At 38.1% G+C, this 13403-nt stretch overlaps 1 protein-coding gene across 2 annotated transcripts; it reads left to right on the forward strand.

Moving 5' to 3' along the window:
• Window positions 1–589: 589 nt before the first annotated feature.
• LOC131064545 (pentatricopeptide repeat-containing protein DOT4, chloroplastic) lies at window positions 590–6005 on the forward strand. Of its 2 annotated transcripts, XM_057998698.2 has the most exons (4): window positions 590–1399; window positions 1579–3707; window positions 4192–4266; window positions 4383–6005. In XM_057998698.2, exons 1-2 carry the CDS (start codon window positions 1325–1327, stop codon window positions 3451–3453), a joined length of 1950 nt encoding a protein of 649 aa, XP_057854681.1. In that variant the 5' UTR covers window positions 590–1324; the 3' UTR covers window positions 3454–3707; window positions 4192–4266; window positions 4383–6005. The 2 variants fall into 2 exon arrangements, with proteins under 2 accessions (XP_057854681.1, XP_057854680.2); XM_057998697.2 differs by having other exon boundaries at window positions 590–3707.
• The last annotated feature ends 7398 nt before the right edge of the window (window positions 6006–13403 follow it).

The raw sequence follows: 13403 nt of genomic DNA on the forward strand, positions 1-13403 counted from the left end.
AGCAAGTCATCTTAAAAAAAGATAATTTTTGGTTATTATAGGCAACAATATGACTGCAATTTTTTCATTCCTTGATTCAATAAAAAGGAAAATTGATTTCCTCTAATCTATTAGCTTTTAACTGCAGTTAGGGTAAGGTCCCATGAGGGGGGCTTCAAGATCTATTTTCATGGAGCAAGAGGTCTCATGAATCAAAAAAAAAATGCTATAGGATAATTTAAAATCTTCTCCTAAAAAATAGTAGCACCTACATTTTAGGACTGCGTATTCTTGGGGGTGTGATTGGGGTGGGGCTAGAAATTGTCTCACCAGCTTAGGGATTTTTTTTGCCACTTGTCAATTAGTTACTATTTTAAATTCCTGCCAAAAAAGAAATAGAAGGAAAATAGTGTAAATTTATTAATTGTAACATTTTTCATGAGATCACCAGCTTTCCTAAATTTCGGAGTTTAAACTTTTAAGCTCATCTGCACAACTAAATCACAAGACCACCACCTTTAAAATATTCCTAAAAACTCTCACTGAAATATTTTAAGAAGCCCCCTCCCCTTAAAAAAAAACCTTTAAATTTAATCCTACTGCAAATTGCACGGTCGTTTTCATTCACAGCAATTAGACTGTCCTCTTTACATTTATTTAATCCTACTCCAAATTGTACGGTTGTTTTCCTTTTCACAGCAATTAGACTCTCCTCTGTACATTTATCCTGATATAGCAATTTTTTATGCTGCAATCTATTTTCTTTTTATTTTTTATGCAAATTCGACGAGAATTTATATTGGCCTCTGCAATATAGTAATGCTTTTCAATTCATCCTAACAAAATCTAGCTTCGGATTTAAACTGTATAAAAATGCCTTTTCTGTTAACTAAATCTCTTAACATGAACACCATCTCTTCTCAAATCACAACAGCAACTAAAACCATATTCAAGGAAGGAAAAATCAACTTAGAAATCTCCAAACTATGTAGAGAAAACCGGATGAAGGAAGCCACGGGTTATTTTAATTCCATAGATAAGAAAAACATAAAAGTAGATCGCAATACATACATTTCTCTTGTACAAATTTGCACACAAAATAAAGCTCTAAATGAAGGAAAATCAGTCCACATACACATGCTGTCAGTTGGGTTTCAACCTGATATATATATAACTACCAAGCTTGTAAGTATGTATGTAATGTGTAACAGTCTGGCTGATGCACGCCAACTGTTTGACAAAATGCCAACGAGAAATATCTTCTGTTGGAATGCACTGCTAAGAGGGTATATCAGAAACAGAATTTTTGAAGAGACTGTCAGGCTTTATCACCAAATGCTTGAGGATGGCATACAGCCAGACCGTTTTACATTTCCCTATGTTCTCAAAGCATGCTGTGGGATGTCAGATTTTGAAGAAGGTAAAAAGGTCCATGATCTGATTAGATCTGGAGGGCTTGAATCTGATGTTATAGTGGGAAGTAGTCTTATTGATATGTATACTAAATGTGGTTATTTGGATGATGCACGCCAAGTGTTTGACAAAATGACTGAACGAGATATTGTTACATGGAGTGTCATGATTGGTGGTTCTGTGCAGAATGCTGATTGTGAAGAGGCTCTGGAGCTGTTTAGGAAATTTGTACTGTCGGGCGTGAAACTGGATCCTGTCATGATCGTCTGCATTCTGCCAGCGTGTGCGCGCTTGGGAGCTCTGCAACAGGGTAAGCAGATTCATGAGTTTATACTTAGAAGTGGATTTAAGTCTGATATTTATGTGCTAAATGCCATGATTGATTTATATGCTAAATGCGGTAGAATTGAAGATGCATTGCATATATTTGACAAAATGACTGAAAGAGATGTTGTCTCATGGAGTTCAATTATCGCTGGGCATTCACAGAATGGACATTATTATGAGACCTTGAGACTGTTTCGTGAAATGAAGCTGGCTGTTGTGGAGCCTAGCTCAGTCACCTTTGCAGGAGTTATCTCTGCATGTGCTGAATTGGTAAATGTTAAATTGGGAAAGGAAATCCATGGTTACGTAATTAGAAGTGGCCTACAGATGGATGTTTTTGTGGGCAGTGCACTTATTGATATGTATTCCAAATGCGGGAGACTAGAAATTGCACGTCGAGTGTTTGATCAAATGTTGCATAGAGATTTGGTGTTATGGAATTCAATGATTGCTGGATATGTCCAGAATGGACATTGCAAGGAGGCCTTAAAACTCTTTAATCGAATTCATGAGGCTGGCTTGAAGCCCAACATGGTTACTTTAGTGAGTATTCTACCTGCTTGTGCGGCCTTTGGAAGCCTGAAGCAAGGAAAGGAAATCCATTCTTACATAGTTAAAGGTGGGTTGGAAACAGAGTTAGTTGTGGGCTGTGCTCTGATAGATATGTATGCCAGGCGTGGGGTTATGAACAGTTGTCAGCTTGTTTTTAACCGAACGTCTTCTAGAGATGTGGTTCTATGGAATTCAATGATATGTGGTTATGTTCAGAACAGTTATAGCGATGAAGCCTTAAAATTCTTTTGTCACATTCAACAATCAGGCATCACACCTGATTCGGTCACTTTATCAAGCATTCTTCCAGCATGTACGCACTTAGCAAATCTGCAGAAAGGGAAGGAGATACATGACTATGCAATCCGAAATGGATTTGAGGCCTGTGTGTCCATTGGAAATGCCCTCATAGACATGTATGCCAAGTGTGGGACTATTAAATCTGGTCGCTATGTGTTTGACAGGATGGGTGAAAGGGATGTGGTTTCATGGAATGCAATTATTGCGGGATATGGACTGCATGGATATGTGGTTGATGTATTCCATCTGTTTAATGAAATGAATAGGACAGGCATGCAACCTGACTATATTACATTCATTGCCCTGCTTTCGACATGCAGCCGTGCGGGCCTGGTGGATAAAGGTTGGGAATTTTTCGAATCTATGAGACGAGATTATGAAATCATGCCTAAGATGGAGCACTATGCATGCATGGTTGACCTCCTTGGCCGATCTGGACAGCTGGATCAGGCACGAGATTTCATTGAGAGATTGCCACTAAAACCTGGTGCTGACGTGTATGCTAGCTTACTTGGATCCTGCAGAGTCCACCACAATGTAGAGTTAGCAGAATTTACTGCAGAACAACTTTTTAAGTTAGAGCCTGACAATGCTGGATATTATGTTCTCCTTTCAAATATATATGCCACTGCTGGAAGGTGGGTTGATGTAGAAAAGGTAAGATTGCTAATGAAAGGTAGAGGTGTAGAAAAACAGCCAGGATGTAGCTGGATTGAGGTCGGTAACGGGATACACACATTCATTGTAGGAGATAAGTCCCATCGGCAAGCTCCAAAAACCTATGAGACATTAGAGAGATTGTTTGGGCAGATGAAGGTACCAGGGAATGTTCCTGACACTGAATTCACACGGCATGATATGGAAGAACATGGATTTTTGTAGCTATACAAAAAAGTTAGCTCTTGTTGTTTCGGCATATTTGCAAAGTTTGAGGAATCGTTGGGATTATTTCATTTACTACTACTGTGTAACTGGCAACTAACACATTCCAACAAACTACAATTCAAAGCTGGGAATAATTTCTACAATTCAATGCTTGAAAGTTGTATGGTTGTCTTCTGAGCATTCATAGTAATCCCGATTTTTTACAGCTTACAGAAATGGCCGAGAAATTTATGGGTTATAACTTGTGCTTGGTGAGTTTTCTGGGAATTCCTGTGGATAAAGAAATGCCCTTCCATATTTCAAAATAAACAATACAATTTTCTGGCTTTCTAGATTGCGAAGATGCTAGCTGACAAGTGTCAAATGGCTTTTTTCCATGGCGAATCTCATCCTTTTATTTTAGTATTTTTCCGGACTGCTCTTAAATTTTTCTGTTTTATGTCTTTTATAAGCCATGAAAGAAATTCATTGCCACCACTCTTTTATGTTTTGCTTTCCTTCCACATATACTTTCTGTTCTGTGTTTTACAATATCTACAGATTCTAATCATAGAATTTTCGGTAGTTACTAGTGTCCGTATTTGGTTTCAAAAACTTCATGGGTTGCCTCTCTAAAGATGTTTTTTCCCCATTATTTCAACTCTTTGCTGTCTGAAATGCCGTCAAAACATTATGAAGTTTGAAGTTTCAGGTGATAATGGTGCCATAGTAATTATATCTTTTCTCTGGCTACAGGAAGAGGTGAAAGAGTGATCCATGCTATATAAGCGGTTGAGGCATATTGTTTGGAATCAAACTACCATGTTGATGGTAATTATTTCTGTACTTTAGTATTCAGTATGAAAAGTCATGGTCAAGTTGATTTTTAAAAATGTGATAATTGTGAGAATGCTAAGAAAATCTAATGTTCTGTGACATGATGACAGTAAACAGGTAATTTCTCGTGTGCTGTTAAGGTCTTATTTGAGCTTTCGCAGAAACTCATTCAAAGAGGCAATACTGTTAAAGCATTTAGGGATTCCTAAATCAACCTAACAAGTGGTTTCAGTCTCACTTCTGTTGAAATGCAAATTGGAATACCACATAGGTTGGGATTAGAATGTTGAAGAAGCCAGATTTTGTTCTACAATCTGTCTCTGGGAACTGTCTGTTATTTGTCCTGTTTTGTGGGGTTAGGGCTCCCAAGAGAACTGTCTCGTTTCCAGATTCAAGGTTGAGAAAATTGGGAGAGAGCCTCAACTTTTCAAAAGATTTGGATGCAGCAGGAAATGAAATGCAAATGGCATTGAATTTGAAGGTGATGTATGTGTAGTAATCCTGCAAGAAATGGAAAAACTTGCAAATGTAGTAAAGATGATTATGGGACCAAAGGCTAGCAATCCCCTTACGGGATAAACTTTTGGTGCTCAAAATGTGACTAATGATGGCATCACTGCAGAAAAAGGCATCAAGGTTAAGAACAAATTGGAGAATGTTGGTGCAAGTCTTTTTATGAAAGTGATGAATGCAACATTTGATACTGCTTATGACGATACAGCATGCACAACTGTTCTTAAAAAAATTTCAGAGAGTTATAAATCAATAGAAGCATGGTCATTGGTGTAGTGTAGCCAAATGATATCAGAAATCTCTTCTGGATTTGAGTATTCAGGAACATTGTTTCATGGTTAACAGTAGCTTTTCACTTGCATCAATAATCCAGCGCACACAATGTGTTGAGAAGTTGCAGAATACCAACCATTTTGCAACTTAGAACCTTGCTCCTATTTATATTTGCCCCCATTGGTAGATGACATTGTCTATTAGGCTATTTCAACCTGTGTAGTTTATTCATAATATAAAACTGTAGTTTTGTTTACCCAAAGCATGGGAGTCTTGAGTGTGCTAGACCTCTCTCTGCATGCCAATGCTTATCATTGTATCATTTGGAAGTGATCAATGATGGTTAGTGTTTTTCAATTGAAGATGCTGTATGAAATCAACGAAGCCAGTACAAATTAGCAATCAAAGAATGTATGATACCATACAGAAAGAGCCATCAAAACAGAACAGACTGACAGTGTGAAAACAACAGTTCATTTGTCCACAATGAGAGTGCCACTATTGAATTGCATTTTTAGTAGCCATAAAAATTATGGTGCTGTGAATGCTGTGAAGGTACTGGAGCTTCGTTTGATTGACTTTTCTCTGTTTAGATAAGTAACCGTCAAGAAAGGAGAAAGCACGAAATGCTGTATTCAGATCCTAAATCTTCTTTGTCATTGTCAGGTTATTCTGATTTGCAGCCAACTGAACCGTCTATTGCTCCCAATTGTGCAAGCTCAACATTTAAGAGTTAAGAGTTGCTTCAAGAAACCTGGAGAGATTAGTCAAATGCAATATTAGTGTTGTGAAATTGTAGAGGGGCTGTCTTTGCTCTTTATTGCCTATGCAATGGGTACTAGGATAGGAATCTTGAATGATGTTATATAGTTGAAAGGTGTTGATGTGTGTTTTGACACACCAACATATTGGAACGACAAATGTTCCCCTGCTTGGAAAATGTTAATTTCAAGAGTCTTTGCTTGATTTGCAAATCGTAAAAATGCCCATGAATGTATTTTGAATGTAATTTGCAGATTTCGGAACATAACACAATTAGTTTCAATTTCATCTTTAAAAAACTACTTGTAACTTCACAGCAGCAAATAAACTTAAAATCAAAATTATAAAACTTAAAAATTGAATAAGCATTTTGATTTTTCTACTTATGTATGAATGAATTCATCATTTTCTTCATTTACAAATGTTCACACTAAAAATTAAAAAATAAAACCAAAATTGCAACTAATTATAAAGATCTTAACACTGAGATTAAAAATTATTTAAGAAGGGTGAGAAGAGGAGAAGAAGAAAGTCTTAACCTATTATTCTTGAACTTGTACACCATCTATTGAATACACAAATTTTGTGCATAACCTTTCTTGACTTGACTTGAAATACCACAATTAATCAGCCAATAGGCTATATATGGTGGCAACAGCGACCGGATTTGTCTTCTGTCAGACGCCTGAAAAAAAAAAGTAAAAAATTTGTCGGGAAAAAATGTACACTTCCCATCGCACTCTTGGAAAACGAGAAAGTAGTTTTGCTTATCTTGAGTTTTCATGGTTTTTTTTCATGAGATGGATTGAATGTGTTGTGGCCATAGCCTAGCATGACGTCTCGAATTCCGAGTGGCGTGGTAAACGATAAAAAGTCGAGGAGAGGCTTGACTGCACCAACGTTCACAATTGGCACTGGTCCGAGAAAGATTGCTTGCAGTGGTCCAAAACCCACCTCGTTCAACTTCTCGAATGCCTTACAATCCTTGATGAATGAATGAATGAAGGAAGGAAATTTAGTGACATCCACGAGACCAATAGTCTAAGGGACCCAACACCAAACTTTGTCATCTTCATGTTCTTTTCGATATTTGCTCTTTGGTTATGGATCTTTATAAAGAAACCTGCAGTTTTGTGTAACCTTTCCTCTTCAAAAAGTAGGTCTAAACAACCCTCTTTCAAGTTGTTCTCATATTGCCTACGTATATCTTGATAAGCAGCACACTCAAAAAAGAAGTGCCATTTAGTTTCAACAACCTCTTTATTTCAGAAAACGCATGATCTTTCTTCCCAAGTCTCTTTGGGAACCGTCCATCTACCAATTTTGCACCTTAGATGATGAAACCCGGTTTTGAGTTGCGCCACTAATAACCTAGCCTTACTCTTAATTGTCACTTGTAAGTAGTCTATCTCATCATGTTCCCAAGTGAGGTTGAACTCTTTCACCTAATAGGCTTTTTCGTCCCATTTGCTTTGTCCACATGGCAGCCTTGAATTTTTCTAACACAAGTCCTTTTATCTCTTCCTTAGTATTGGGACACATTTGCAAATTGATGTCCCATTTACTCAACCATTCCTTGTTTTGATTCATCCACGTCTTCTTTCTACGAACTAGTCTTTCCTCAACAACCAACTTGTGCCAGTGATGTTTATCCGTATTCTCCACTTTTTTTAAATAGCTTAACAGTCGGATAACCATTGAAGCTTCCATTGGAACATACCTGTTTCAGCAAAGAGAATCTCATAGGGAATCATCGATTTGACTTTAAGGTTGCTAGTGATAAGATATTTATGTATTCTTTCAATTTGTTTCCACTTGGGGTTTGACAAGCTGCTTGTTGGAAGTGAAGTCCAACGGACTCCTTCCATTTTACCACCAAAACTCTTGGCTCTTCAACTTTTGTTGTTAAGCTCTTTAAGAGTTGTTTGCATATCATTTTGTGTAGGAAATTCTGGAGCTGCTTGCAGCTGTGTATGTACAAACCAAACTTGGTTATTAATACATTGATTCCCCTGCTTTAAGTGTGGACATAGGCAATTGTTGAACCATGATAAATTGTGCATCTCATTTGTCTATGTTGTGAATTCATAATTTTGTTTTCCTGCTCTTCTAATTCATTTCTAAATCCTAACAATTGGTATCAGAGCGAGATTAGATCGTTGTTAAGATTTCGGTGGTTGAAATTCCAGAATCATGGAAGAAGCAAAGATAGAGAAGTTCTTTGGTCAGAGCTTCGGGTTATGGAAGGTTCAGATGGAGTCTTTGCTGATAAAGAAAGACCTTTCACTTGCGCTTGAAGGGAAAGCAAAGAAGCCAACTACGATGGCTGATGAAGAATGGGAAAAATTAGACAAAAAGGCAAGAGCGACATTTTTTCTCACTGTCCAACAATGTTCTCTTCAATGTCACGGGTGAAGCAACATCAAAAGATGTATGGGATAGACTCACAACCATGTATGAAATGGCGTCGGCTGCCAATAAAGTGTTTATCATGAAGCGGTTGTACAAGCTTAAGATGAAGGAAGGTTGCGCTATGGCAAACCACATCAATGAATTTAATACATTGATTAGTCAAGCAACTTCAGTGGGGATGACACAAGATGATGAGAGCAAGGATGTTCTTTTATTACGCTCTTTGCCAAGCAGCTGGGATGGCATTGTAACAACAGTTAGCACATCAATATCCGATAAAAATAAGTTGGTTTTTAATGATGTAGCAACTACTCTTCTCAGAGAGGATTTGAGAAGAAAGAATGATGAACCTTCATCTGGTGAAGCCTTAAGGGTGGTAAGCACCGAAAATAGAGGTAGAAACCATAATAGAGGCAGAAATAATTATCATAGACATTCGAAATCAACAAGGAGATCGAAGTCTAGAAACAGAAATGGTGATTGTTGGTTTTGTGGCAAAGTTGGTCATGTAAAGAAGGATTGTAGAAACTTCAAAAGGGCACAAGAGAGGGTGCGGGACATCGAAGTAAATACAGTCTACGATAAAGGTGATAGTGTCCTAATCCTTTCAACAAACGACACTACTCTGGATTCATAGGTGCTTGATTTTGGTGCCTCCCATCATGCTACCTCATGTTTTGAAGCGTTCATTAACTACCATGAAGGTCATTTTGGAAATGTTTTCTTAGGAGAACAAAGCTTGTGAAATTACAGGCAAGGGTGATGTGTTGTTGTCATTAGAAGGTGGTAAAACATGGCTGCTCAAAGATGTTCGACATGTCTCAAAATTGAAGCAGAATTTAATATCCGTTGGACAGCTCTTTGATCAAGGTCTTAATGTAAATTTTCTTCCAGATACATGGAAGGTAACTCATGGTACCATGCTGATTGCAAATGGCAATAAAGTGGGTAGTCTAGTTCTATTTAAGACTCATGGTGAATTGGGAGCTGCAATGGTGATTGAGGACAGCAAAGCGGATCTTTGGCATCAAAGACTTGGGCATATTAGCAAGAAAGGACTTCATGTTATGCACACAAGAAATCAGCTTCCGGCTCTCAAACTTGTCGACTTAGCCTTTTGTGAACGTTGTCTTAATGGAAAACAAAAGAGAGTCAGTTTTTTGAAAGGTGGGCATGACACAAAGACAACACCGTTGGAGCTTGTATACTCGGATGTTTTTGGGCCTACCGAGGTAACCTCCATTGGAGGAGCTAACTATTTTGTCACCTTTCTTGATGATTGTACAAGAAAAGTATGGATTTATATGCTTTCTAAGAAATTTGAAGTCTTTTCAAAATTTAAAATTTTCAAGGCTTTAGTTGAAAATCAGATTGGGCATAAGATTAAGTGTCTACAAACAGATAATGGTGGAGAATTTTGTTCACATGAATTTGATGATTTTTGTGTTGATAATGGGATTAGAAGAATTAAAGTTGTTCCTTTCACTCCTCAAGAAAATGGTGGAGCCGAGAGGATGAATAGGACAATTCTTGAAAAGGCACGATATAAGTTATCAAATGTAGGTTTAGGCAAGGAATTTTGGGCAGAAGCTTGTAACACGACAATGTATTTGATCAACCGAAGTCCCTCATCTAAATTGGACTTTGGTATTCCGAAAGAGGAATGGCAAGGGAAGAGGATTTCATACTCGCATCTTCATGTGTTTGGATGTGAAGCCTTCTCGCATATACCCAAGGAGAAATGAACCAAATTGGATCCCAAGTCCCTAAAATGTATTTTGGTGGGGTATGGTGAAGAGCAATTTGGTTTCAGATTGTGGGATCCGGTTCACAGAAAGATTGTTCGCAGTAGGGATGTAATTTTTCATGAGACTTCGTTCCCCGCGCTACAAGGTTCCAATAAACCAGAAAAAGAGTATGTCCCTATGTCTCTGTTTCAAGATTTTGCTACCAGTGCTCTGCCTCTGGTCTCTCATCTAGTGGGATCCCCTATGTCATCTACCACGATTGAATATAATTCTCAGACTGAGAATGATGAAGCAGAAAGCATTTATCATGATTACTCATTACCATTTGAAACAACACACCATAACATAGGGGGATTAGAGACCATTTTACTGCCAACACGGGCTTGTAGGATGATTGTGGGAGAAAGCGGTTATAACACCAGTGTGCCACTGTCTGCACAGTGCCACGAAATAGCTCATGGCACTGCCATCCCACACCACGCAAGCCCTCACTCCATGGGCTCACCGCCCCTTTCTCTCCCGTGTACACAAACTTGCACGGGTTTAGCACCACCATCGCATGCCTTCGCTGCCAACGGTGATGTGGCAGACCCTTCGCATGGTCCTAGCTCCCCGCACACTCGCTAAACGCTAGTTGTAGACGATGCTTCTGCGGGTTCATCCTCTCATGACATGCCTTCACACTACGTGGATAAGAATCCACAGGCCGTTGATTACCCCACAGACAGAGAAATTAATAGTGGGCATCACTCATTAAATAGGAGTAATATCGATTTGCAAAGAACACATAAATCAAATGTTTCCACTACTCCACTAGAGAGTCAATTGAGAAAATCTACCAAATAGAGGTGACCTCCTGTAAAGTTCTCCAACTATGACTTATTGTTTTGTGAAGAAGTTGAGCCTACTTTGCTAATTTCTGATCAAACAGAGCCTACAACATACAAAGAAGCTTGTAAAATTGCAAATTGTGATAACTAACACACTGCAATGTGCGAAGAAATGGATGCACTATTGTGAAATCAAACATGGGATTTGGTGTCACTTCTGCCTTATAGAAAGGCATTACAGAATAAGTGGGTGTATAAATTGAAAGATGAAGCTGGTGATCGCAAAATATTTCGAGTGAGACTAGTTGTCAAGGGATATTCTCAGCAGCAAGACCTCGATTTTAAAGAAATTTTCTTGCCAGTAGTCAAATGACTACCATCCGAGCAGTATTGGGATTAGTTGCAGCCTGGGATCTTGAGCTTGAACAACTTGATGTGAAGACGACATTTCTCCATGGCGATCTTGATGAGGAATTATTTATGCATTAGCCTGAAGGATTTATTAAAAAGGGGTAGGAACATCTCTATTGCAGATTGAAATGCAGTTTGTATGGGCTTAAGCAAGCCCCCTGCCAGTGGTGTCTTAAATTTGATAAATTCATGATTGAACACAAGTTTACTCGCAGTGAGTCTAATCCTTGTATCTATTTTAAAAGGCTTCCCAATGGAAAATTTGTCATACTTCTTTATGTGGATGATATGCTAGTGGCCGGCACAAGCATGAAGATTGTGAGTGAGCTTAAAACTCACTTAGCAAATGAATTTGCCATGAAAGATTTAGGGGCAGCAAAGAAAATTCTAGGGATGACTATTTTTCGAGATAGGAAAAAAAGAGAACTCAAACTATCTCAGCAAGACTACATTAAAAAAGTATTGGACAGATTTGGTATGGCAGATGCTAAGTCTGTTTGCATACCCTTAGCCTCTCATTTTCAGTTGTCATCTCAATTGTGTCCAAAAACACAAGAAGATAAGGAGTTTATGGACAAAATTCCATACAAATCTGCAGTTGGTAGTCTTATGTACACTATGGTGTCTATTCGTTCGAACATTGCTCATGTCGTGGGAGTGGTGAGAAGATTTATGGCTAGTCCGGGCAAATCACATTGGGAGGCAGTCAAGTATATTTTGCGGTATCTCAAGGGTACTTCTGTTTTTTTCTTATGGTTTGGAAAGGGCAAAAGGCAATTTTGCAAGGGTTTACTGATTCTGATTTTGCCAGAGATTTAGACAAAAGAAAGTCTACTTCGAGTTATGCTTTCACATTTGTTGGGGCAGTGATTAGTTGGGCTTCTAAATTACAACATACAGTTGCTCAATCGACTGTGGAGGCTGAATACATAGCTCTTTCTGAGGGAGCAAAGGAGATGGTATGGTTGCAACTCTTGTTCAACGAGTTGGGTTTGAAGCAATCAGATTTTGCTTTGTTTTGTGATAATAGTAGTGTCATCTTTATGACTAAACATCAAACATCTCAGCCTTGGTCAAAACATGTTGATGTTCGCAGTCATTATGTTCATCATATGGTCAAAGAAGCCAAGTTTCATGTAGATAAAACTCATACTGAAAAGAATACAACTGATGTGCTCACTAAAGTTGTTAAGTGGGAGAAGTTCGATTTCTGCCGAGCTTCTCTCGGCCTTTCCAATAATTGATAGAAGGACTGAGTGGGGGACTCTACTGGTTGCAGCAGTTCGTTGGCCTTCAGTGGGAGATTGTTGGAAGTGAAGTCCAATGGACTCATTCCATTTTACCGCCAAAACTCTTGGCTCTTCAACTTCTATTGTTAAGCTCTTTAAGAGTTGTTTGCATATCATTTTGTGTAGGAAATTCTGAAGTTGCTTGCAGCTGTGTATGTACAAACCAGACTTAGTTATTAATACATTGATTCCCCTGCTTTAAGTGTGGACGTAGGCAATTGCCAAACCACGATAAATTTGTGCATCTCATTTGTCTATGTTGTGTGTATACACCTAAAAATGGTCTGAATATAATTAATTAAATAAACAATTATTTAATTAATCTCCCTTCCTAATTTAATTGAATTCATTAGCAATTTGATTAAATTCTCCCTTTCATCTACTTATTAATAAATATAAGGATTTATTCATTAAGTTCATTCCATGGTCCCCTTTGATTAATTAATTCAAATTAATTAATCCTCCCCCATTTCAATCAATTCTTCTAATCCTCTAATTAATTAAAACAAATCAATTTATGAGTTGTTGAAAATTAATTAGTCTTTTCCTATTATTTGAATTTTTAAATTCAAATTACCCACATGCCTCCTAACTTCTAACCACTTGACCTAACCATCCCTCTAACCTAACGCATTCCACCTAACCTTGGGTTTTCCTAACCCTATCATATCTTGCACATTCTAACCTCCTTATCCTAACCTCTTATGGTGTGGATATTCTTCCCTTGAGACACATGGCACTTTGGCCACATGTCTCCTCCCTTGGACACTTGCCCTCTCATGAGAAAGGCTCCTTGACACTTGTCACCATAGATATGACAAGTGTACCTTCCTCCAACCTCCTCCAATTTCACCCTTGATATCTTCAGATTCAATCTTGACTGTTGATTCCTG

This window comes from Cryptomeria japonica, chromosome 4 (genome assembly GCF_030272615.1).
Source record: "Cryptomeria japonica chromosome 4, Sugi_1.0, whole genome shotgun sequence".
NCBI lineage: Eukaryota > Viridiplantae > Streptophyta > Pinopsida > Cupressales > Cupressaceae > Cryptomeria > Cryptomeria japonica.